Source organism: Emys orbicularis, chromosome 8 (assembly GCF_028017835.1).
Source record: "Emys orbicularis isolate rEmyOrb1 chromosome 8, rEmyOrb1.hap1, whole genome shotgun sequence".
NCBI classification, from domain to species: Eukaryota; Metazoa; Chordata; order Testudines; family Emydidae; genus Emys; species Emys orbicularis.
Genome location: NC_088690.1, coordinates 84,077,087 through 84,104,812, shown reverse-complemented (window position 1 = coordinate 84,104,812; position 27,726 = coordinate 84,077,087). Strand labels below are relative to the sequence as shown.

The 27,726-nt window shown below is 41.0% G+C and overlaps 1 protein-coding gene across 1 annotated transcript in view; it reads right to left on the bottom strand.

Moving 5' to 3' along the window:
* The window catches only part of SLIT3 (slit guidance ligand 3), a 798,116-nt gene that overhangs the window by 111,245 nt on the left and 659,145 nt on the right, over nucleotides 1-27,726 (bottom strand). Inside the window, exons 25-26 of the mRNA XM_065410175.1 lie at nucleotides 23,223-23,386; nucleotides 16,552-16,676 (exon numbers count right to left, since the gene is read on the bottom strand). Coding sequence (XP_065266247.1) covers nucleotides 16,552-16,676; nucleotides 23,223-23,386 — 289 coding nt within the window. The remainder of the gene's footprint in view (nucleotides 1-16,551; nucleotides 16,677-23,222; nucleotides 23,387-27,726) is intronic.

Sequence of the window (27,726 nt, the reverse complement as noted above, 5' to 3'; positions counted from 1 at the left end):
CGCAGGGGCCCCCACGAGAATATAGTATTCTATAGTATTGCAACTTTTTTTTATGGAAGGGGCCCCCGAAATTGCTTTGCCCCAGGCCCCCTGAATCCTCTGGGCGGCGCTGATCATTATCCCTATTTTACATATATCTAGAAACTAAGGCACAGAGCAACGATGTGATTTGTCCAAGGTCACCCTGCAGGTAAATGGCAAAGCAGGGAACAGAACCCAGGACTCCACCCATTAGGCCACACTGACAGTCATAACCACTAAGTAGCCATATTTTTCAAGTGAGTTAAAAATAAATCAGGCACCTGCTGATACAGAGGCTATTATTTCATAATATGCCGGTAATAAATATTTAAGGAATCCATCTCATAGTACCTGTGTGTCATTAACTGGGCAAATACTGCAATAATATTTCCATCAAGATTCACTCGGTATTTTAAATTAACTTGATTTGCCTGTGCCCTTAACCCCATTGAGTTAGCACCAGGCAAATTTCTCAATTAAGTTTTAAAAGCACAAATATTCACGGAAAATGAATTTCAAGGTAACGTACACAGGAATTTGCAGAAATTGAATTTTGAATTTCCACCTGTGAGTATTTGCATCACAAGTGCTTGAGCACTAATTTAACCTGACAAATCACCACCAACATAAACAGATCAAATACTATCTACTCCAAAAAATCCTCATGTTTATGCCATGTAATTTCAAGAATTTACAAAAGTACCAAGTAGTTCTGGAAAAAAAGAGAGGAAACCAACCAGTTTACAGATATTCTCTGAGCAACAGACTAAATAGACTGGGTAAGTTATTTACTGAGAATTATTCATTTCTAATCAGTTTCCCCTTAAAGAAAGGAACATATCTGGCTCACAGATTAAAGGCACTGGAATCATTTTCCTACTCAGCTTTTTGGAGGAGGTTTGCAAGAAGAAGAACCTTGCATCATATCCTAAAAGCAGCAAAATTTAGGTATGGAGGTTTGATAGATCAACAGACGAACCACGAAATATTATAATTCTCTTATTTACCTCTCATAAGGCAACTCTTATTGCTGCAAAAGACCCAATTCTGCTTAGTTAAACTAGAATAAGAATGGAACAATTGCATCAACCTCATTGGAATGATTCCGTATTTATACCCCTATAGCAGAAATCAAAATGTGGTCTAAAGACTGTCACCCACTGAAAATGTGGGAAAACCAAAAGTTTTCATTGCAGGAGACTTGACATACCACTTATACGTGACTCCAGAAAAACTCAAAGATATGCTAGCTAGCCACTATCTACCAAATATGAAGTTACAAGACCTGCTGCTGACTTCTTATGTTATTCTAGAATGAAATATTATAATTATCCTTATAAAAGGATGAAAAACCCCTCCACCTCCCCATCGATCTGTGCTTGTAACATTAATCACTGCTGAGTCATGCTGAGTTTAAAGGTTATTGAAATGTTACCAGATACAATATTCTTCAGGGTACAGAAAACGATAAGACAGAAGGCATAAAATGATTATTCTGTGTAACTAGGAGAACCACTTTGTAATTAAGAGACATTTCCTGTAGCTGTAACATATGGTGACTCAATTCAATAAATGATCATTTTGTAAAAAACAACGGCAGACCTCAAACAACAGCAGTGACAGGGAGCCAAGAAGATTCTTATGCCTCCATGGAAAGAGACTAAAGAAACTCTGAGCACCTGGGTAGGCAAAAATCGGAACCACAAGGGGATGAGCAGGAGATTAAGCTGCTTTTCAGTAGCCGCTGTCCTTTTTGGCCTCTGAATTGGAAGTGCAGTAGGCTCCACACCGGTAGAGACACAGAGGCCCACAGGGCAGCCACAGAGCTTTTTTTTCTGGCCAATGGGAGCCTTGTTCAGTGACTAACATGTCTTTGTACTGGCAGCTGATAAAAAAGTACTCTGAGAAAATGACTGCAGGAGAAAGAAAAAGGGTTTCCAAGCAAATACATAGAAACTGTTAACTCTTCACCCTATGTTATTCCTATTACTAGATTTTGTTGAGGCAGTGCATGGGCAGAACATATGTCACAGTTTTCATATATTTAGTGCAGACACTACGCCAAAGCAAATTCAGTGACAGAATTTTGAAGTAAGACCTAGGAATGTTCCTTGATCGTTTTAAGTATCTGAACTCCTTAAATATAGCTAGTGCTTCTCAAGAGGTCAATACACCAAATCACTCAATTGCAAAACACCATCTTGAAAACATACTCCACTGATACTCCAAAATACTTGGTGTTCACACCTCAACTGCTAGAAGAGGGCCTCATCCTCCCTGTTTGAACTAACCTCGTTATCTCTAGCCTGACTCACTCTTGCTTGCATATTTATACCTGCCTCTGGAAATTTCTACTACATGCATCCGGAGAAGTGGGTATTCACCCACGAAAGCTCATGCTCCTATACGTCTGTTAGTCTATAAGGTGCCACAGGACTCTTTGCTGCTTTTACAAAATATCAGTGTAATGTCCCACCACTATCACCACCACAAAAACCTCACAAATGCCAGTGCAATCAACTTACTGGTGTTCTGAATAAAACCCAATAAACCCGCTTTACTGAACAAGAAAAGACTAAATAAGTTCTTTACTATACAAGAAACTTAAAGGGCTACTTTCCAGCAGCTAAACCAAAATGTAAACTACCTTTAAGCATTTATGTGTCCTGGGATGCCATCCTAAACTGAAATATCTACTGGGTTTAATAGTTTAGTTGTCCTGCTGCTGTGAAATTAAAAAAAGTTGAAAATATCTCCCCCTTCCAAAATGTATTAGTGCATGATTCCATTCTTTAGCCATATCTAACTAATAGGGGAACCCCAAGTTTCTTAAGTATTCAGAACTGTACTGCTACCTGTGACATTACTGATGATTGTCCCAGTCTTGCAATCATTTTTGCGTGGATTAATGGCACTATGCAAAGGCATAGCAACCTGCTCGCTTAGATCAGATTTCAGGGTCAGGATGTAAGTTGGTGTACATACAAGGAGGTAACTAGAACAAGGCAAAGCGATGTTTGTTTTTGCTTTACAAGAACCATCTCTGGTTTGATGGGGGAGAGTGGAGAGGAAATAATCCATGCACCAATGAGTGAAAAAGACACAAAAGCCCTTTAGAGAAAGGCAGGTTAATTTCAAACTTCTATAAAGGATATTCAAAAAGAAAACACACACAGATTAATGAAGTATACAACAGCTTCCCTTTAATAACTACATGAGATAAACACAAGCTGTAAATACAAATTAAAAGAAGCAGGAAGAATTTTATACAGATGACTAAGAAAACATGAAGGGATGAAGTCAGCTATCCAACCAATGCACTTAATTATAAGTTTGGTAGAAAAAGACTATCATGAAGTTCTGTTTACAACTGTAACATTTCAAAGCCCTTCATTATAAAGGAAACCAACGTTTATATGTTGAGAATGTTAAGAAAAACCAAAACTTAATGAAGTGTGCTGTAAAACTAAAAACAAACCATTACAAAAACCCTATTATGCAAACTGCTACACAAATGAAATTGGGGGACAGCTACACAAAGGGAAATATGTGGATTGCTACATCGATATCTGGTGTAATGAACCTAAACCAGCTGCACATCTGTGTGAAGAAAGGATCTGGATCTCAACAAAATGATTACTGATGTTGCAGAAGTGGAGAATGAAACTAGCTTTGAAATATTTGATTCCTTTGATGGGATAGATATGAAAAAGAACACCCAAAACCACAGCCTATTTACTGTACCATTCTCTCCCACTCACTTTTTACCACAGAAACCTCTTAAGACAAAGGATTCCATATCAAATCACATTGCCTTGGGAGGCAATATACACAGATCGCTGCATGAAGTTGAGGTCACTCAGATCTGTCTCCTTTTTGGCAAATCCAGATGATGCAGTTTCCTCATTTATCCTGTACCTGGCCAACATAAGATGGCTAAGGCTCAATCGGGATAAAATGCAGATGATGCTAGCTGGCAGGGTTAGGTAATTAGAAGAAGTGTCAGGGTGCATGTCTGATCCATCTGTTGGTGGCATATATACAAATTATTTGACAAAGCAGGTATTTCGGACAATATTAAGGTACTTTTGAATCTGACTGCTCTTAGATAGCAAGCTAGAAGCAGAGACTCAGACAGATTTTGTTAATATGTGTTTTGCAAATGAGCTGTGCCTATTCCTAGCCAATGAACACCTTGCACAGTCATTCATGCCTTTGCCACTGTGACACTGGCAGACCAGGTACCAGCTCATGCCAAGGCCCATAAGCCTCACTGAACACTGACAAATGCATAGCTGGAAACCAGTCTGGCTCACCTGTGTGTTAGCTTTGTTAAAATAGATGTTAAGTTGATAAGAATGTGTTTAGACTTGATGGAATGCTTGTAGGATGCGGCATGTATTGATCTCACTTATAACCTCTGTAGTCCATGGCATAAAGTTATATTGAGTGTTCACATTGTAAATCTCTGTAACTGTGGAACACCAAACAGGAAAGAAGCATTAATTAGCATAAAGTGCTGGTCCTGTGGACAAGAAGCCTCATTGAAACCACATGAACCACTGTGAAACATCAAAGGACAAAAACTTTGTTGATTGCCCCCCCACTGCCACACCCACCCATGAAGAGAAGATGGGTACCACACTTGATTCATCAGTTTGAACTCTGGGGGAACGGAACAAAATGCCTGATGAGAAGAAACTGTATCACTATGCTGCTTGGAATTCCTCAAGGGCAATATTTCTAAGCATGAGCAAGGAATTCCCAAATTGCTTGATTTGGATTAGTCCTAAAGGACATATAGAACTTGCATATCATATCATTGCATATTACCTTTTGGAACCAAAGACTGTATCTCATTTGTGTGTGCATGTTTACCTGCTTTAACCGTAGAAATAACTCTCATTTCTTTTTCTTAGTTAATACATCTTCAGTTAGTACTATAAGCGTTGTCTTTGGTTTGAGATCTGAGGTACATTTGACCCTGGGGTAAGGGACTGGTCCTTTGGGACTGGGAGTAACCTGAATATTATGGTTGATTTTTGGTGTAAAGGACCATCTATCACAAATGCGGGCTTGCCTGGGTGACAAGACAGCTTGGAGTATCCAAGGGGACTGCCTGTGACTCCATGTTAAGGCTGTTATAGTGCTTTTAGGAGTTCACACTTGGTTGGTAAGGTCTAATTATAGAACACACCCAATTTGGGGTTTGGGCCCTCTTCCTTGACAGTCTGACCTGAGGTTGGCACTCATGTTTGTGAGCTACCTTAGACAGCTTGACAGCCACCTCCAGGTTACATTACTGCAAGTGATAATGAATTAACCACATTCCTTGGTAACCTGTGCCAATGGTTGATTACCCTCACTGTTAAAAAGTTGCATTATATGATTGTTAATAATCCAATAATCTAATTTAGTTAATGTGAGAAAAAGTTTCATTCATTTCTAATTTTGGTCAAAGTTTCAAATTTGGTTTGATCTCACCTGGACCAGTTCATTCATCCATTTTTGGGTGACACAGCAAGCTAACCTAAACCCTGCCCACTATTTTTCACACATGGTGAGAAATACTACTTGCTGAAAGCCACAGAAGGTGATTTCAGGAGAAGAGATCAGTTTAGATTTTAGCCTCTGAAACCTTCACAGCATTGATGAGTGTAGTAAAGATACAGAGAACTGTTACTGCCTACAAGACTGTATACAGTAATCTTCTGCACCAGTTTGGCTTCAACTGGCATCTGATTAAACAATAATTGGACATGGCAGCAGCACTTTTTAGTGACTTCCATGTCCTTATTAATAAATCCTATTTGTCAATTTATAGTAAATTAGGCCAACTCTGCTTTCAGCCTCATTTTATTTTAATCAAAAAGATTTATGATCCTCCAGGGTATACTACACCTTCCATTATCTTTGTAGCTAGTAATCAAGATTATGTCTGTCAAAGTCAAGGGGCAAGGATTTGAGGTATTATTAAAAATATTCTGGCATTGGCGCCATCAGTATGAAATTTGATTCTCGGTGGATGCTTGCGGTTTATTTGTTAATAATATACAGTATTGTGTATTTCTTCTTGCCTTATGGATCTCTGCTTACACAAGCATGCTGTATTTCAATGCTTGTGTAAGCAGATGCTATAGATAAAGGACTTCCGGGCTTTCAATCAGCAGAAAGAAGAGGTGGAACAAGTCTACCACATGAAAAATCCACATCCTATACTAATGGACAGGAAGCAATCTCCATGAATCCGACGTTGGAACCTCTGGAATACTTCCAGAAATGTAACTACTTAAGAAGTAAACCAAAATCCTAATTTCAATTGAAAAGAAATCTTTGAAGTACCCTAAAATATCCTATTATAGATGTTTCCAGACTTATATCATTCAGACTACAGGAAAGATGACAAAGTAGGGCTTAATTAGAATTTCAGAATGATAATGCAAACAAACTGAAAAAAATAGAGGAAAATTTTCTCTTGTCTCTTTCCATTAATGTACTGATCTTAGGTGTTACTTGTAAAAAGCAGGTACAAAAACTTTTCAGGCAAGAATTTGATTTTCAAGAAGACAATGTCCCTTTAAAGTGTGGCTTATCTCCTCCAAAAAAGTCTGTGACATCAGAGCATGCCACAACATCATGAAAGACCAAGTGTGACATGAGTGATGGCGATATGTAATGTTTGGGTACTGCCACATCCCGTGGCTGATGTGAGATGGATGGACACAGTTAAGTCAGTTGGGTTAAATGGTTTTAGAGAGAGTCAGTAACAATCAAAAACAATTAAAAGGACAATCACGTTTTATTCTCCTTTTAAAACCAACAATCATAGTAAACATTTAATATTAGAGCATTTTGTTCTGTGGAGGACACATAACCACTTGGCACATAGCATGACAGGAGCCAGTGTGGCACTTAACACTGGCTTATTCCAGTCACACAAATCAGGAGCCAAAATACTGATGTTCAGTTTTGTGGATTAAGCATGTCAGCATGTGAATAACCTGATCCCCCCCCTTGCCAAAGCACTTAAGCACAGGTTTACCCCAGAGACTCTCAGAGGTATAAGGAGGAACAGACTCCAGAGAGAACAGAGGAGGCAAGTCTTTCTGACCTCCACATGGCTCAGTGACTGAGACTGTGAGACCAACGGGCAAGGACTGATAGAATGCAAGAGGCTTTGATACAACTGTACCTATTGTGCATGGGCTTTGTCTAAATGAGCCGATCACCCGTTCTGAGGCAAGATATGGCATTGCACCCTTTCCGTTCTATAGGAGGTAATGCACTCTCACTTTCCAATGAAAAGTGTTTTCTCTACTGCCTTAGATTGCTTAGACCAATTTCACGCAAAACCATACCAAGGGAGGGGAAAACAAGGAATTAACCTCTGAGGAGAGGTAATGAGCTTAAATTCTGCTGAGGGTCTCAGACAGAGAAAGACAAAGGCTAGAAGATGATGTCTTATATGGTGAAGTCAATGCCAGAGCTGCACAGGAAGGGTAAAAGAAAAGAGCCAATCCTGAGAGGCTTTAATAATAAGGGGGAATAAGGGGGACTGTCTGGTGTGACTGATGGCTTCAATTGGGTGACTGGTCAGACTGAAAGAAAGATTAATAGTTAAATACGCACAGCCTGACTAAGCGGGGACATAACAATCTACAGATACCTGAAGGAAGAGGACACCAAGGAGAGAGAGAAATTACTGAACATAATAAGAATGGGTATAACTAGGACTGAGAGGATGATATTAAGAAAAGGAAATTCAATTTGACATTAAAATAAGCTTCTAAGAGTGAGATTTATTATAGTGCGGAATGGGAAAAGAAAGGGGTGGGAGCTTCATCTCTTTGGACACTTAAAACTAGATAGATGAGTAAATGTACAATGGTGAACAATCCTGCATTGGCAGGGGACTGGAGGAGAAGTCTTCTTTATATCAATTCTCGGTTATATCACCAGCTGAGGCTCTGACTCTCTAATTTATTTAAAGTCACCTTTATTGTGGGGAAACATTTCTGCTGATCCCTTTCTCCTGATGCAGCACTGAACAATCAGAGTCAATGTCTCAGGTCACTCAACATCTGCTTTCTCACTGCCCTAGAGCAAATGGAAACATTTCCTCAGGCTTGGCTTCATTGTTAACAGCCCTCATTAGGCCAAAGCATAACACATCACTGTGCTTTTTACAGGGCTCCTGATGAGTATGTGCCTGCCTCACCACCCTCAGCCAGCAACTGTGGCCTGTAATCCTTGCTTAAGCCTTTCATTTGTATACTCTAGTGCAGGGGTAGGCAGCCGATGGCACGCGTGCCGAAGGTGACATGCAAGCTGATTTTCAGTGGCACTCACACTGCCCGGGTCCTGGCCACCGGTCCAGGGGGCTCTGCATTTTAATTTAATTTTAAATGAAGCTTCTTAAACATTTAAAAAACATTATTTACTTTACATACAACAATAGTTTAGTTATATATTATAGACTTATAAAAAGAGACCTTCTAAAAACGTTAAAATGTATTACTGGCACGCGAAACCTTAAATTAGAGTGAATAAATGAAGACTCGGCACACCACTTCTGAAAGGTTGCCGACCCCTGCTCTAGTGGGTGTAAATCCTCACTTTCCCTAAACCTACTGTAGCAGGGGAAAAGGATCCCTACACAAATCAGCTAACCGATGCATAGTTATGTCTTGGGAAGCATGAATAAAACCTCCAAGTGTGAACAGGTGGGTGCTATGCTTTTCTCTTTCATAGTCTTCCTGTCTTGGAGGCATCAGATGAAATTATAACCCCTGCTGGTGCCAATGGTCTTTGCCTACAAAATCCACACACACACAGGGGCTCTTATTTTAGAGGGCCACCCATTACTCCTCCCTTATCTTTCAACCTCTCTGGCTCTCCACTTTATCTTGCAGAGAGCAGGAAGTACTCCTACATTCACTGATAATTATTCAAGTACTGTAGCTTCATCAGAAAAATCTCAAGGCTTCCAAGGATGGCATCACAGGATGGGAATCTAGTTCACTGAGACAGAATCTCCTAACAGCAGCAATATTTCGCTGCACTGATTTTTTTCACACTAATCAAACTTGGCAAGGGACTAGCATTCCACTATCTTTCCCCCCACCCTGATGCTGTTAATGGAAAGAGGCCCAGATAGGATAACATGTAAAGACCGAGACGTTTGAACTCTCCTTCATATGTGGAAGAGTGCAGGCAAGATTTAAGGGTTCCTTCCAATTTCTCCTCTTTCTGGAATTCAGACTGAAGGATTTTTCTTGCACTGACTGATGTACGGAGGATTTATGCACATATGTTAATAGACCCAAAGAAATAAAAGAAAGGAGTTGTTTTCCCAAATGGCATAGTCTAAGAAATTAGAGCTGACATATAGTCTCGTATAGCTGCTTCGGAGGCTGTGGGGAGAGCAGCGTGGCCAGAAGCGGAGAGACTCTGGCCCCGCCTCTTCCCTTCTGTCTCTGCTGGCTGTGCTGCCTCTCCTTGCCCCTCTGTTGGGGGGAGGGGCTGTGTCCCACCTCTCCCTCTCTATACCCGTTCATAAGCCGACCCCCATCTCTGGTGCTTCCCTTTTTTACTAAAAAATTTCGGCCTATGAACGAGTATATATGGTAATTATAATTTAGCCATGACCTGTGTGCTGTCTATCATAGTGATTGTGTAAAAAACGTACTCAATAGACTATGTGAATTAAAATCATGCCATTATCTGCATACATAGGAGTCCATACAGTCCACAAAATTCAGTATTCAAAGACGGAGAAAAGCCAGAAAGAAAGACTTCAGAATCTATTTTATAGTGATCCATCCTCAGACTGACAAACATCCTACAAGGGAAGGCACAGATATTTTTTAAATGATGGTATCTATGATGGGGAAGGGAGAAAGCAATGGATATGCTGGCCGAAACCTTGAGAGCTAAGGGTTACCAGGTTCAGACACACGCACTGATCGTTGAAGCCTTGGGCACATGGGACCCCAGTAATGAGAGAGTGCTGAGAGAATGCGGAATCGGTCAACGCTACGCTCGGCTGATGCACCAACTCATGGAGTCAGATGCCATCGGGTGGTCGAAGGACATCTACATAGAACACATCACCGGACATCAGCAATACCAGGAGGGATGAGCTGGAGTGCCAATGAGAAGTGCATTACTGAAATACTTTCCTCATGGATTGTATTTTCTAAATGGACAACCAACCTAATTCTCAATTACTGAGGGACAATCTCCACTCATTGATATATTTTGCTTTCCACAACCAAATCTCTGTACAACTTTTCATGAGTGATGTACCCGAGTATTCGGATTCTAATATCTAAACTCTATTGTTAAATCTATTCACATAAATTTGGGTTATTGCTAATTACGTACTCTATGTATCATATGACTTTAAAAACAAACTTTGTATTTGTGGATAATCTAAGCACTATACCAAGATATACAGGCACTCTTTTCTCAACCTATGTATTATATAATTTTTTTAACATTAACTTTAATAAAATGTTTAGAAGACTCATATGTCATTGTTTCAGTGGAAATTGTATAAAGTGAACTTCAATTAAACAGCTGCATGTTAGCTGACAATGACTTCCTGAAGTTATTCCTGGTAAATCCTGCTAGTTCCCATAGGTGGCACTCTTACACTATCCGCTGCTTAGACACCAATGCTCTTCAAAGGCAAGAATCCTGAAGGCAAGGTTTCCTACAAGGCTTATCTGTAACAAACACATTCAGTACCCAATATGGGGAGAGAGCAGCAGCAGAGATAACTATCAGCACTTACTTTCCCCCATTTTAAAGCCGGCATATTTCTACCCTCATTAAATGGAACTGTCTGTCCCACAAGCCTGCCAGCTCAGATTTAGAGTGAACAATTCATGAGCTACCTCACTTCTAAGTTCAGCCTAAGATATGCAGTGTTATACACAAGAGACATTGCTAACAAATATGTACATGTATCAAAGGGGTAGCCGTGTTAGTCTGGATCTGTAAAAGCAGCAGAGTCCAGTGGCACCTTATAGATTAACAGACATATTGGAGCATGAGCTTTCGTAGGTGAATACCCTGTATCCGACGAAGTGGCTATTCGCCCACGAAAACTCATGCTCCAATACGTCTGTTAGTCTATAAGGTGCCACAGGACTCTTTGCTTCTTTTACAAATATGTACATGTGCATTCCAGTGGGAAAAAAGACTTAAAAGGACACCAAATGTAGCATTCCTGGTGTAATTGTACCAAAGGGCCAGCTTTAAATATGGTAATGCAAAGAAGATTACAAACCTACTGCTTCCACTGCCATGCTATCTATAGTAACTGGAAGAAACTCTTGATACCATAAGCTGATTGGCGATTGGTCACTTGAACTAAATTTTCTGCTGAGTGGCACTCTGTGATTTTGAATGGCCACCATGAATACTGAAACCCCAGATAATTTAACACCCCATTTCAGGGAACCCAGAGACCGTATACACTTCAGCTCAATTGAATGAGGTTATAAGGACAATAAGGGTGGTTGGTGTTTTTTTTCCTCCAGTGATATACTCCTCCACACAGGATTTTCTCCAAACTTACATCAAACAAGGAAAAACAAATGCTGTGAGGGAAGATTTAGGGTAATTTATCAAGATCTGGGAAATAGCTTCCAGATGGACAGAGCTGTTTGGTGCTGGCTGGTGAGAAGGAAGCAAGGTATTGTTATTGAATTAGCATGAATCTCTGGCAGAGAACAGCTTGGTAGAAATAGAGTGCTCCCTTCATATGGTTTACATTTGGACCTGTCAAATTTTACTTTTACTCAAAAACCCACGGTGAAGATGCAGGGTTCTTTTTTACTTATTAAATTTTCCCCAGTTCCCCCTGTACTAGTTACAAGTCAGTATTTTTAAGCTGTCTGCTTTGCTTTAAATGCCACACCTGGGTATGTTCACTCTTTGCTATGCCTGGATGAGAGTTTGGTACTTGCAAGCTCAAAAGCGGTTCTGTATCAGACCAAGTTCACACAGTGAATGTCACCTGAGAATGTGAGTCAGAGAGAGAGAGAGAGAAGAAAAGCTAAACTTTCTATAAGATTTTTAAAATAAGTCACCTCAAGAGCTTATCAAAATGGTTCTAAGTAAAGTTGATCCACTCTGAGGTCTAGTGTACACTAGAGAAGGTTTGCTGGTATAGCTCTCTACATGGATAGTTATACTAGCAAACCCTCCTAGTGTAGCTGCAGCTTTTACCACCAAAAAAAACCCCTGCATCTACACGAGGGTTTTTGCCAACATAAGACATGTAAAAAAACTCACCCCCCCCCAACCAACATTATATTACCAATGAAAGTTTGTAGTATACACCTGGCCTGCCTCACACATAGCTACTCCACAACATGCATCTTCTAGCATAACGCATACAAAATATGAATGCATAAATCTATACATTCTCCAGTGACCATGGATCAAAGTTATGTACTTTCATTGACATTATCTCAGCAGTCTCCTAGTCCTGCTTTCAATAATTCAGGGTTTGTTTGTTTTGTACATACCAAATTCAAAATGATCACCCTGACTCTTAATGTTTTACTGACACATGGAGACAAGATAGCCACAGATTTCCCTAAATTATATTAGTCAAACTTTTGTCATAAACTGCAGCTTCTGACTGATTTCAACACCCAAAGAAAGTCTCCAAAGTTATTTGTGTAAGTAAGGAGCAATGGTTCTCTCCAAGATAAACTGGGTGATAGTAAATAAAACGTAAAAATAGTAAATATAAGTTATAGCTCTTTTTTGCAATACGATTTTCCTGGTTCAGCATCTGATCTTGACTTTTCTATCCTTAGGTCTTCACTTACAGTGGTTTGCAGAGTACAGAGACCGTACACCCTGCCAGCATGGCATGGGTGGTGGGTATAATAGACCAGGGAAGACTTAGCCTTCCTTGGCACTGCCGCTGACCTGCTGCCAGACACCTGGGCTGCAATGGCCCCCACCTTGCCTGAGGCCCCCACCCCCTGCTGCTGCTGCCTGCCTGGTCTCCTCCACTCCACCCTCTCCCTCCGGAGGTCCCCGCTGCTCGCCACGTCCCTCCTCCTCGGGGTTGGGGGAGTGAGGAGGGACGCAGAGAGCCAGCGGCCGGCAGAGTGAGGAGGCTTGGCTGGGTGCTGGGGCCAGCAGCTCGGGGTGGGGGGCTTCAGGGGCGGGAGGGACTGGCACTGGGGCTGGCCTGGTGCCTGGGGGGCTGGCAGCAGTGGGGGCCAGCGTCTCAGCTGAGGGAGGGTTTTCAGGGTGGGCCCGGGCCGGCACTGGCAGTGGGAGCTGTGGCTCGGCTGGGGGAGAGCCATCAGGGCTGGGGGGCCCGATGGCTTGGCCTGGTGCTGGGGCTGGCCCGGTGCTGGCTGGGGGGAGGGCAGCGACTCGGCTGGGAGGGCTGTCAGGGGCAGGGGGCCGGCGGCTCAGCCTGGTGCTGGTGGCTTGGCCTGGTGCTGGGAGGGGCCCGGGGGGCCAGCAACTCAGCCCGGTGTGGCTGGGGCTAGTGGGCCAGGGCTCCTCCGGTCTCGGGGGGGGGTCCTCGGGGCGTCTTCTTTTATGGGGGTGGTTTTTGGGGCTCCAGTGGGGGGGGGCAGGGCCATGGGTGGAAGAGGTGGGGCCGTGGGGCTAGCATCCCCAAAGTGGGGGTTCACCAGCCGCCTATGCAGTGCGGGTATAAATAGCAGTGTAGATGGTGAGCCACTGCTAAGAGAAGTAAAGTAGATTGCCCTACATGTGTGTAACATAGGGTATGTACCCTATGCTGCTCTCTACATGCCCAAGCAATGCCTCCCACATCTATACTGCTATTTTTAGCAGTGTACTGTCCTCTGTATCCCTGCTGCAGTGAAAGGCTCTGGCTGGGGGGAGGCAATGGGAAAAGGCTTCGCCAGCTCCCCACTACTGGCATATTTCCACTCTGCCTCCCCTCAGCTGGAGCCTTTCACTGCCATGTGTAGCTTCACACACCAAAGAACATGGACGTAGACTGCCTTTCACTGCAGAATGTAGCTAACCGTACCTTACACACTGCTGCAAGTATAAATAAGGTCTTAGAGAGGCTCCAGTGAGATACCACTAGGAAAGATTGGTGTGAAGAGGCCTGTACTTTATGTTGTTTGTGAAACTCAGCAAAAGCTGGTGACAAATAGACTGGTACAAACTGGATTATTTATGTGAAAAGAACTGTGATAAGGGATCTGCAAGGCTCCTGGTAGAGCTAAGGCTTGATATGACGACAAGCTGAAAGATTCTAGAAATGGGAGGAATCGTTTATAGCTGAAATCACCAAAATGTGTTTTGATTGGTTAATGTTAATAGGCTGAGGCTGAGGTCCCTTCTTGGACATTGTGTACCTGGGAGTCATTCAGCAAGAGCAGGAGAACAGTTGGACCAGAAAGAGAGAGAGTTTACCATCACGGCTCCCACCTCCACCACCTCCTGGGACCCCCCCGGATCCATTATGACACCACTGAGTCTTGACCATCCTGATCCTGAAATGCATCCTGAACAGACTGGGCCAGAGAGAGGAAAACAATGACACCACCACCACCACCAGCAGCTTGCAGTAGGGCCTAAACAGCATCTAGAATATGAGCCTTGGGTTTCTGCTGTCACCCCCTCCATCATGTGTCCCATTCCTAGCTCTCTCTTTTTGCCTTCTGTGTAATGAGACAGCCAAAAATGCATCTTTGTACACTGCTGTGTGCCAGTGAGGTAGCTAAAAGCAATGCCCTACATTGTCCAAAGTTGGAACAAGGGTGCCAGGCCTCACAGTGGCAGATAAGACTGTGTGTTGGGCCCACGTTTCTCCAGCAGCAAGGTGGCAAGTAAGAGTCACCACCAGAGACAGCAGCAGTATTTTCTATCTTTGCTGTTCTTTTCTGGTCTTTTGTTTGTGAGTGTATTTGTTTTATTTTATCTTCCAGGGAACAGGCGCAGACTTCAACAACAGCAGCAGCTCCAGACTATCTCAATTAATACCATCTCTAATACCATCTAAAAGACTGTCAAACAAGGGGTTTCCCTTATCAAAACTCTCTAAAGTGAAAGGGAAAGGAAACAAGGGAGATTGTTAAAAGGAAAGCTTTACTTAATACTTCACGTTTCAAATGCTTTAATTGTTTTCTGTTCTTTTTCTGTATCTTTAATAAAAAGGTTAAAAGATTTGTAACGGTGGTTGTTACAGTGGGAGTCACCAGGGATAACACAAAATCCCAGATCACACTGAACTGTTCAATGTTGTAAGCATGAACAATGATTTCATTAATATTTTATCACTTGTGGGCCAGACACAACAGGAGAAAGCCCATGATTGATGCAACTCGCTTCTTAATCTAAAGGGGATGCCCCATTCTTTATACTTGACAGCCCAGTCCCTGACATGTATGAACATACGATTATTTGCATTATTTAATTTTATATTTTAAACACCATAACTACTTTACATGTCATGCTACTCTTGATAGTTCTATTAAGCTCCCAGTTATCTCAGTGGGAGCTGGGAACCTAGATGAAAGGCAGCATGTAGCCCTATCATTAACAGTGGAAGTTCTGCACCAGCACTGAGGAAATGGTATTGCTAAATGACTAGATTTTCCGGTACGCAGTACTGGAATTGATAGTAAAGTGTTCTCTCTCTCTCTCTCTCTGATACTGCTACGTATTCTATTACTAAGGATAAGTGTACTTCACATCAATAGTATTTCACATTTTCAAATTACTATACAAACATTAACACTCACAACTGAGTGAAATTAGTGCTATTGGACCCAATCACCAGCTCTGTATAAAATGAGTATCAATTAGTGGTTACCATATAGGAACATCTCCTATATACACCTCTACCCCGATAGAACGCGACCCGATATAACATGAATTCGGATATAACGCGGTAAAGCAGCGCACTCCGGTGGATCAAAGCAAGTTCGATATAACACGGTTTCACCTATAACGCGGTAAGATTTTTTGGCTCCCGAGGATAGCATTATATCGAGGTAGAGATGTATAAGCACACTTATACCAATGGTGGTACCTTACATCCACTTTTCCCACATGTACATGACTACACAAGGTGCAAGACTGAAGAATTAGGCTCATTATCCCAATTTGAAAGAGGAAGACAGTTTACAAGTCTTGGCCAAGGCCACACAGAGTTAGTGACAGAGTCAGGATCTAATTTAGACCTAACTTAGCGCCTCAGTCTTCTTCCCCCAGGCCTGGCTGCTTCTAGCATGGCTGTTTTGGTGCTGATGTTAAAAATGAAATCAACTTGCCCTTTTACATTCTCACCAGTATATAAAAAGTTTAAAGAACAAATACGCACATTACATGGAAAAAACATCTGTAGCTGTGTGCAGTTAAAAGGCACACAACCTACTTGAGCAAGGGATGTTTGAGCTTACTTGCCTGTACAACTGACCCCCTATTTATACAACATTAAGGAAGCCAGCAGAAAGCTAAGAATACTGTGTGACTTTTAAGGTAGTTCAAGTATAGTCATACCTTGAAACCGAATGGACAAGTGCATCGATAGAACTCCACTGGATCATTGTTGCATGTCCCATTGTTCTTACATGGACTGGAAAGGCAAGGATTACACTTGGACACAATGCTGATATCTACCGGTCCTGCAAAAATAAAAGTGTAGAATACAAGTGGAAAATGTGGATTGCAAAATTCATTCTTAGTTAATGCACAAGATATTTACCAGTACTGACACTGTGTGTTTTCTGCCCCCTGCAGTAACAATAGTATGGGCCACTGATAGCACTTCATGTGATAATGTTTAATCACAAGGGATTAATTCAAATTTTAAATCCTTCAAGTGTTGGACAAATCTTAATGATATCTGGATTCTTGTCTAAAGAGAGAAACACCCAGCCTGCAAAAACGGACTGCACGTGTCATAAGATTGGTTTACTATCAAGATTTTTGGAAATTTCCACTTCAATCAATGCTGGAAATTCTGCAAGAGCAGCCTCTGACCGCTAATATTTGGCATTTCTAGTTTGTGGATGAGACCAAAAGAGAAAGTGCAGATTCAGCAGCAAAAATTAAAAATGGGTACAAGACAGTTGCACAAAGATTTGTGAAGCTCAAGAAAGGTTCAATTAGAGGTTTAGGAGATGGTTCAATGTTTCACAATCCCTAGTTTTAATATGGTTTATTTTTGACTTAATTCCTTCCTGTTCTTATTGTAGAAAAAGCAATATGCAAAACATAGATATATCTGGGAAATGATGCAACTGTTATTGCCCTGGATAAGCACACCAATCCATATTTAAGCCATTTAATAAACTACATAATTGGAAACAACCATTTCCAAACAGGTAGGGGAGGGTGTGACCAAAAGTACTCCTGAACTCACACCTTACATACTATTATAATAATCTTTGTACAAAATATGCCTTGTGAGGCATCATTTGAAAATTAGTAATTCACTGGTCAATAATATCATGGTGAAATGTATGTAGCAACATTACATGTTAAGTTATGAAGTCCCCCTGCATGAGGTTCATAGCACATGTTTAAAACCACAGCCCTACCCAGGCAGAAGTATTCTGAATGAAGATTTACCTCAATTTACATATAAGTAGTGAACAGAGTCCTTGAGACAGCCGGGAGAGAAAATGGCAGTAGACAAAGCAAATTTGCATTTCAGCAAAGATGAGGAGAAAGAACATGAAGCCTCCTTCACCACCAGACTCTATGTCGCCTTCTTTACTGTTTGAATAAACTTTGCTTTGAGGGGTAACTCTCAGAAGAATCCACTTCAAAGACTATCCAATTGGACTATAAAAGAAAGGGGGCAGAAAACCCCAAGCTATCTCTCACTCTCTCTTTCACCCAAGAAGACAAAGGAACCAGACCTTTGACTTTGGGGGTAGATCCTGATCTTAGAATTTGGTCAGCCATGTTGCTGGGAACCTGTGGTAAGAATTTTACCTTGAACTAAGACAAGCTTGTTATGTTCTAGCTACTAGAAAGTATTTTATCTTTATTTTCATTACAATTTCTGACTTTAATACCTGATACTTGAATTCACTTAAAATCCTATCTTCTTTTGTTAATAAACTTGTTTTATTCTTTAATCTAAACCAATCCCGTGCTGTGTTTAAACAGAACTCTTTGAAAACTCCAGTTAAAGTAGCTGACTGTTGAACATTAACCCTTTACAGGGATAATGAGTCTTTAATATCTAAAGTGCCCAGGAGAGGGCTGTACAGTGCAGAACACACGTTTCAGGGAGTATTCAGTATTGGGAGTGTGTTGAGGCCACCCTGCAGGTAGTAACCAAGGTTGGTGGGAAGCCAGAGTGTGACTGGAGTGTTGCTGACAGGCTGCTGGGGCCAAAGCTACTGGGCCAGGGCTGCAGCTACACACAGACACTCAGGCTATGACCTGCATGCCCACAGGCTCTTTGTGAGTGGCCCTTGTTGGGGGCTACAACACCAAAGCATTGTGAGGCACCGAAGGTTGCAAGGCAGGCGATGACACAACCCTCATTGGTCTGGATTGCACCCCAGAATGTGACAGAGTGTTTGTGGGTCAGCAGGAACCTGAACACAGTCCATAATAGTGGAATTTGGAGACTCAAGCTGAAAGCCCAGAGCCAGATGAAAATCGTTTTATCCCACAATGAATACCAGCCTCCAGCTACCACTGTAGTCCTCTGTGATTCCCCTGTACTCTGCACAGTCATCTGCCTGTATTGTCTGGCTTGCTTGCTCCTTGCAGATCCTAACTGCAGTAACTAGCTCCTGTTTGTGGAGGGAGGGAACTGCCTATGTGGGGAAAGGGAGTATCGATGCTGAGGCAGAAGAGCAAATGACTGGGTAGTGGAGGGTTTATTGCAAGGGTAAGGGAGGCAGGCAAGTGTCGGGAAATGGGGGTGGCAATAAAGCTTCATGTGAGCATATTGAAAATATATGGATTTAAGAATCAAAATGGTCTTGTCAATCTTTCTTAAATGTACTGCTTTGTACACAAGAAACACGACACTTGGACATGAGAGAAAGACAGTACGTTGTTTTCATTCCATTACTTTTGAGCATGCAAAATCCCTGTTTCAACTCCCTAAGGCACTGAGAAAGGCCTGTGAAAAATGTAAACAAAAATAGAAACACACGAATACTTGAAACAAACACAGACGCTAGATGCCACACACTCAGGCATCTACACCAAAGAGAACTTATGGCTTCCTGTGTAAACACAGAATTACCCAAATTTAAAAACAAGTATTTATTTACTGGACCTGAATAGGTCGTCTGCAGGGCAAAGCACTCAAATTGTCAAAGACACTCCATCGGAGTAGTTACTGCCTGTTGTGTCCACCTCTAGCATGGAGTTGGGTACTAAATCAATCAATATTACAGATCTGTTGAGATGTTAATAAAGATAGGCAAATTTGGAAATGTGAAAATAAAACTGACTTTGTGGTCACTAACTTTCAAATATTAATGACTCAAATGGTTTTAAAATGTAAAAATGGTCAAAAGAGACTAATTTATTTCAAGCAGTGAAGGTCTTAAAGCACTTTATTTCCTTTATATGAAAATATTTCTTTTAAGTGCAAGGACTCCACAAAAGTACCGACGATAAATAATAAATTTTAAATAACTTAGGACAGACCAAGCACATGACAGATGGGTGAGGTGGGTTGAAAAGGATTTCATGAAAAAATGGTAAAATCTGTTGTTCATTGGCTGAGATCATTCAGTCCATGGTGAATTTTCATCTCTGAGAGCACATCTTCACTACCCGCCGAATCGGCGGGTAGCAATCGAACTATTGGGGATCGACTTATCACATCTAGTGAAGACGTGATAAAATCGATCCCCGATGGCTCTTCCGTCGACTCCGGAAATCCACCGCGGCAAGAGGCGGAAGCGGAGTCGACGGTGGCGCGACAGCGGTCGACTCACCGCCGTCCTCACAGCCAGGTAAGTCGACCTAAAATACGCAACTTCAGCTACGCTATTCACGTAGCTGAAGTTGCGTATCTTAGGTCAACCCCCCGCTGTAGTATAGACCTAGCCTGAGTTACGTCTGAGTGAAAAACATGCTTCATGTTTGAAATACTAACAGACCCTTTCACTAATGGCCCCTTTTGGGCAGTGCAAAATTAGCAACCAGGTGAAAAAGCAATGCCCAGGAAATAGGAATTCTTTGCTATTACTGATTGTATTAGCATTCCATCATAAAATAGTGACAAACACCTTCCTTGTGGCAGATCGGCATATGACAAATGTGTCACAACTAAAGAGAAGAAATAAGTGATGAGCAAGACAGAAGAAAACTGATTTTGTGGACTTACATCTTAAGAAACTGTCCAGTAATTCAGTAATTCACTGTCCAGTAATATAAAAATCCATGGTAGGGTTTGCTTCTGACCTAGCAAACCCTAGCTATTGAGATATTGACCTATCAAATCATTATTAATATTTATTATTTACATAGCACCAACAGGGAGCAAAGGGCTTAACAGATATGTACATTGACAAGGACTTTGCCGCAAAGAGCCCTCAATCTAAGAGGCAGATTCTGATGCCCTTACTCACTTGCTTACACTGCAAGTAGTGTCATTGAAGTTAATAAACTACTAGTAAAGTTAGGTGCTATTCAGTCCGAATAAGGGTATTGAACCTGGCCCTAAACAATACATTACCCAGGAAAAGGGCCCAAAAAGAAAGGAATACATCCAAAAGAAGACTTTTCTTCTCCTTTTCTGCGTTTGTGTGTTTTATATTTAATCCATTCCTGTCCTGCTTTATTTTCACTTTTTTCCTATTTGCCGTAAACTCTAGTTAGATACAACAGCTTGCCTGACTTCAGCAGAAGAGATTAGTCTGAATGGCTGTAGTTATGCCTGTGGGCTTTTTCTCCTTTATGTGTTGCTCTTCTGTTGCTTCTCCCAAAAGTGCACGAGAGTAGCTATTTGAGGAAAACAAGGTGGCCCAGGAGGCCCCCCCGCCCTCCCCCCCACACACAGTAGAACACAGTCCATCTCTCCCTATGGCATTGATCAAAGCCAATCAATGAAGGAGCTAATCAGAGCTCCAGCACTTAAGTAGCCTATTTCTTTGCCCTTGGGGGTTTGATTTATAAACCATGTAGCAAAAATCTTCTCAGTCTAGTGCAGTCCTTTCTAATAGTGCTGCAGACAAGGAGGATAATTTAATAAAACACAGAGCTGAGTCTGCACTACTTGTGCCTCAAGTCCGGTCCTGTTCGCACTGTTCTGAGACAAGGCGTGGACATTTGGCTTTTAGTCCAAACATTGGGTTAAACCACAATTTTGACAAAATACATGTTAATTTAGAAAGCCCTGTGAGTCACTCGTCAGCCTTGTCGTACTGTGACTGACAGGACTATGGCAATAATGAGGGGAAGGTAGTGGGCTGGAATGAAGAGATTGTTTTTATTAGGATTTAATTGCAATTGATGGTGGAGCTCCACTGACTTCACTGGGGCTCTGCACAGGTGAAGGACAGAGTTCACATACAAGCAATTGCAAGATCGGGGTGTAAGTGTGCATACGGGGGGGTGACAAATTGCTCTTGTTAAGTTGACAAGTCTTGTACATTTGTTTTGAGTGAGGGGGGAGGAAGACAGTGGGAGGAATCCGGAAACTCTCCCCATTCTAAGCTGCTCTATTTGTCCACAGACTGCTGCTCGGCTCATGTGGTGGGTAACCGCAGGAGAATGCTTTGAGGAGAATCAGGCAAAGCCATTTCAAAATATGAGAGTTTCAAAAATAAAAAGTTAGCTACTTTTTTTGCTGCATCATATTTCAAAAATAGCTTCATCTACAAATGCCACATTTGTTTTCTTCATTTTTCCTCACTGAAAGTTAGCACATTGTTGGGTGTTTAGTTAGGAATATTTGTAACTCTCAGCAGTGAAATTATAAACTCACCAAAGAGCAGAGAGCTCTGATTATGATCTGCTGTCCGAAAGCTATCGTCACTTTTAAAATAGCTGAATTTGAATGTTCTAGTTATTAAAAATGAAGATGGAAGATCATTAAAGTTAGCTCCGGTTTGGGAAACAACCTTAACTTTAGCCCTATGTCAACACCCATCCTCTATTCAGCAATCAGTTTAATCCCAGCTGCTATACAACCATCCCGCTAAGCCAGTGCCATTATTATAATTTATCATTACATATAAATGTACATGGCACTTCATAGATAAATATCAAGATGTCAATTCCCCTTCATTTCCAACCACAGACCCTCTTCTCCATTACTGTAAATAGTAAATACACATCTTCACACTTCTGTTTTCACATATAGGCTAGCAACCCAAACAAACATTTCACATTCCAACAGTCCTTGACAGCAAAAACCACAAACATATCCTCTTTATTTGTCCACAATTTCATTAAGTCAGAAAGCCGACACATTATCATTCTACCTCCATATTATATACCTCACTATAACTCCTCAATCAGTTTCTCCTCATATAGCTCTTATATTCCATCATTCCACTCATATACCTGCACCCTCTCCTGATCTTACAACATAAAATACATCGAATACATCCAGTTACTGATCTAGAGTTGATAGCACTTAGGGTTGGAGTTAAAGTTGTTTGTGGATCTTCAGGTACAAATGTCCTTATCACCACATATTTGCTTTCCACCTGCAACTTCTTTCCCACGGCTTTCAAACTTATTTTTATAACTATAGCATTCTCATTTTTTTCAAAATGTAGAATTACTTACTGAATAAACCTTCTCTTACCCAAGTTTTTTGGGGTCTCGAAATGAATTATTTGATTAATTATCCCTAAAATGACATTCCATACAGTAATTTGCAATTATTATTATCTGATGTAATGACAGTGTTGCTGACTCATGTGAGATTTGGTGTTTCCCTTAAAGCCCCAACTGCTGGAGTTAAGTGATTGCATGAGAATATCAGCTTTCACTGTAAACAATGAAATTTGTAATCCTTCTGTTAGTGGAGAAAAGCTTGAAAACATATCCCAAGTGGGCTCCAATAGCTCAGAAACCACAAGGCACAAAAAAAGAGAGTCTTAAATTCGTTTTAATATCTCATGATTCTTGAAGCTGGGGGTTGGCAATATTCTACCAATAAAGCTGTTTACACAAGATAAGCAATGGCACTCAAATGGTTTACAGACCTCAGCCAAACAGCTTGCTCCTACCTTTGCACTGGAAGCGATGGGTTGGTGTTGTGAGAAGCAGTCTGTCTGCCATGTCCTCTGGCCCACTGCAGCGTGCAATCCCTGGCTCTTTGTACCCTGCCTTCACCCATTCCGAAAGCCAGCGCAGACTGCAGTCACAGTTCAAGGGGTTGGTACCCAGAGCCCTGGTGATGTAAAACAATGAACTTTTTCCTTTGCTTGAAAGCAAAAATAGCGCCCCCTCCCAAATGGCACATTTTACCCATGTCTCCACATTAACTCCAAAGAACTGGAAACCTTGATTCTAAAGAGCTGGAAAGAAAATCCTTCGATATGTAACACAATTTCAACATCTGATGTCTCCAAATAGCCCTTTGAAGATGTATTTGAGCAAAAGTCATAATGGTAGATTAGAATTCAGCATAAAGTGGGCCATCAGATTTTCATTCTCACCTCACGGCTCCATTTGTGTTCATTCCAAGGCTTTGACTACACTATGCACCTTTTAGCAACATGGCTGTGCCGCTACAGCCGTGTCGCTAAAAGGCGTGCAGTGTAGCCACTGTTTCTTGGCAGGAGAAAGCTCTCCCGCCGACTAAAAACGTCCACCCCCAATGCGGCGGTAGCTTTGTCGGCAGGCAAAGCGCTGTTCACACCAGCGCTTTTCATCAGCAAAACTTTTGTCGTTCGGGGTGTGTGTGTTTTTTTCACACCCCTGAACAACAAAAGTTTTGTCATTCAGTTTCCAGTGTAGACAAAACCCAAGTCTCAGTCTCAGGCCTTCTATCTTCTGCTATCCCTAGAACACTGACCCCGTGCCTCTCTGACTGAACAGTCTCTCCCTGGCTCCTTCCTTAAGGCTAACCTCTTCCAACAATCCCTTCTCATACCCTTCTTCTCATCATTACTCAGCAGAGTTGAATAACTTACTACTGATCATTTATTCAAGAAATTTAGCCCATTTCCACTTGAGCGATATACACACACACTGTTTCTCTAAATTTATTATTTTAACCTGACAAAATTCAGGTGTTGTTTGTTTGCTTGTTTAAACTCTATGGTCTGAAAGATAATATTCCACTTTGAGCTGTCTTGCTTAGTTATCATTTCTAAGACACTTTTTTTTTTATAGAAGTAACCCCATTGCAGGCAGTGGCACTACACTCATGAATAAGAGTTTGCAGTTGCAGGTTAATTGTGAAGACACATTTTCTACCTCAGAAACCTTCATCTAAATAAACCAGGACAACAGTTCATGATAGGGTAAGTGAGTGAATTATTGATGGATATCAGCAAATAATGTAATGGTTCAGTAAATTATTATTTCCATTTTTAAATGCATCTGCTTTAGTCATGCTCATGCCCATTTTTGTTTGCTTAACGCAAACACTCAAGGGATTAAGTTTTACTGGCAAAAGTTAGCAGGAGGTGACTTTCAAAGTCACATGCACAAATTTTTGTAGAAACCAAGTTTTAATTTTGAACATCTAAGTATTCTTGGGGAAATGCTTATGGTGCTGAGCCAATCAGGGACCGCAAGAACACCATGTGAGCTGTCTGATCAAAACAAAGAATTTGAATTGGACTTAAGCGCAAACTTGAGAACTCTTCCTGGAAAGGGCTATTTCCTGAATTGGGGTCTAAAGTTGTAAAATGTATTAATGAAAGGCCTCTCTCTCTCTCTCTCTCTTTTTAACCAAGTTTTGATTTGTATTTTTAAAATTATAGAGATGGGTAATATCAGGCATGTGAGTTGTTGCATTTCTATTTTTCAAACTACTATGAAAATGCATCAGAAATAAGTAGCAGATTTCCTGTTCAATAATGAAAGTGAAATATGATCTAAATCTGCTAAAAGTAACTTTTTACATAAAAATCTATAAGATTTGAATTAGAGATATTCAGGCAACAAGCTGAAAGAAGGAATAGCATCTCCACATGAGAGAGAGAACCATTCTCCTGAACATTTTCTAAAAGGATGTCTGTTCTTCTTTGGCTTAATTTTTAATAAAAATATATATAGTGAATTTATTGCTTTTTCTTTTTTAAAAAGAGGGACTGGATAGCCCTCATAGACCATGCATTAATGAGGGTTTCACAAAACTCTGGAATTGCACTTGTTTTTTGAAACATGACATTGCTTTCATTCCAGCCAGCAAACAGTTCCAATTAAGTTTGTGTGTGGTAGTCCGGTGATGCGAACAGCACACATGAGAAAACTGGGACTAGCTTGAGACACTCAAACCTACTTTAAGGCTGTAATCCAAGTCACACTTTAATAAAAGTTCCCAGACTTGGATGGTTAGTGAACTAACCCACTGTGCCTCAGAGGCTGCTATATTTGAGAGTGTTACAGTTATTTATGGATTGCTGCCAACTATATTTAAACATCATTGTTGGAGTTTGGAGACCAGGGTTCTGTTTCCAACTCTCTCACTGATTCATTGTGTGACCGTGTGCAAGTCACTTAACTTCTGTGTCTCAGATTTGTAATTTTTTTAAAACAAGGAGCTCAACCAAATATATTTCCCCTTGGCCTGGGATAAATCCCATGTAGCAGAGATGCATGTATTTGCAACCACAAGATGGGAGAATCTATTGGTTTGTTTTCCCATTTAATCAGAACTGTTTTCTCATAACCAAGGAAGGAGGCAGCACTTCCAGGGAAACAAATTTATATTAAGCTGCACTTTGCTGGACATATTTATATTTTGCTCCTGGAAAAAACAAGAAGATAAACCAAACCAACAACCTAGAATAATAGTGTGTTCAGCTTGGGTAAATTGTAGAGTGGTTCAGGTCTTGTGCTAAGCTAAACCAGTGGCTCTTAACCTTTCCAGACTACTGTACCCTTTTCAGGAGTCTGATTTGTTTTGTGTACCCTAAATTTCACCTCGCTTAAAAACTACTCGCTTACAAAACCAGACCTAAAAATAAAAAAGTGTCAGAACACACTATTACTGAAAACTGCTGACTTTCTCATTTTTACCATATAACCAAATTATAAAATAAATCAATTGGAATATAAACATTGTTCTTACATTTCTGTGTATAGTGTGTGTATATATATATATATATATACATATATATATACATATATATATATATACACACACAAACACACACACATATATACACACACACAATATATATATATATATTGTGCATAAACAAGCCTTTGTATTAAATTTTAGTTTGTACTGACTTCACTAGTGCTTTTTATGTAGCCTGTTGTAAAACTAGGCAAATATCTAGATGAGCCAATGTACCCTCTGAGACCTCTGCACACCCGCCAGAGGTACACATACCCCTGGTTGAGAACCACTATGGGAGGGTATACTCCACTCAGATATTTTTTTTAAATACTAGTTGTTTAGGACAATCTGATCCAAACCAAAGGCAAAAAACTGTTTCTTTAGAAAGAGGCTAGGGATAGGTCATCTCTGGCCGGGATGATTTAGGGATAACTCCATCAGAGGCAAAATCAACGAGGAGTCCGGTGGCACCTTAAAGACTAACAAATTTATTTGGGCATAAGCTTTCGTGGGTAAGGGAAATCACCCCAACTCATCCTTCAGTTTGCTAGCAGAGTTTTAACAAGAGGCTCTCCCGTGAGTTGCTGGGAGTCCCGTCCAAAATACCACTGTGTGAAGTGTGAAATAAATGCAACCTGTTTTTCCATTTCAATGAGGCTGCAGCACAAACAAAAGAAATGCATTGATGTTGGAGGTAAGACCCACATGAACAGATGCAATGACATCAAGTCAGGCCATGGAGCCCATGTACCTCACAATTAGGAGCAGGAGGAAAGAAAAAACAAAATCCCGTAAAGACTGGGGTTTTCAAAGAAGCCGAACAGTGGTAGGTGCTCAACTCCCATTGACGTTTAGTGGGAATTGTTTGTCCAACTCTCTTAATCTCCTGGAAATCCCGGCCAAAACGTGAGCGCTTGACCAAAGGCAGTTTAAAAAAATCAGCTTTGAAGAAACGCACATTAGAAGTCTATGGAGTTACTTTTTTGAAAGCAATGAAGAGTTTTAGCCATGCAACTCTCTTACTTTAATAGGCAGTCACGTGTCTAAAACACTGTAAACTGATCTGGGCATTTAAAGGCATCAAAAATCTACAGAGATTTTGACTTGGAAGGAATTATTACAGGAATGATGCAAATTGCTTTATGAATTTTAGCTTTACCCCATGAATCAGACTACAAATCATTTTTTAAAATAATGTTTTGAACTCAAGTTTCTTTTGGATAAAAACGTTCAGACAGGATATTAAGAAAGGAAACCCCACTAAATTTGTTGATACATTTCTATGGGAGTGACTAATGAAACAGTCCTAGATAGACTCAACTGTAGAGTTCATGGGTTCAATCCTAGCCAGGGCTCATTCATCAAAATTAAATGTGTACAGCAGCAATGCCTGAAAACCCCCAAATCCAGCCCCTTTTGTAGCTCCCATTGCTTACAATGGAAAAACTCCAGGGATGACCTTTTGACCCCATCTGCAATGAGCTGGCCCA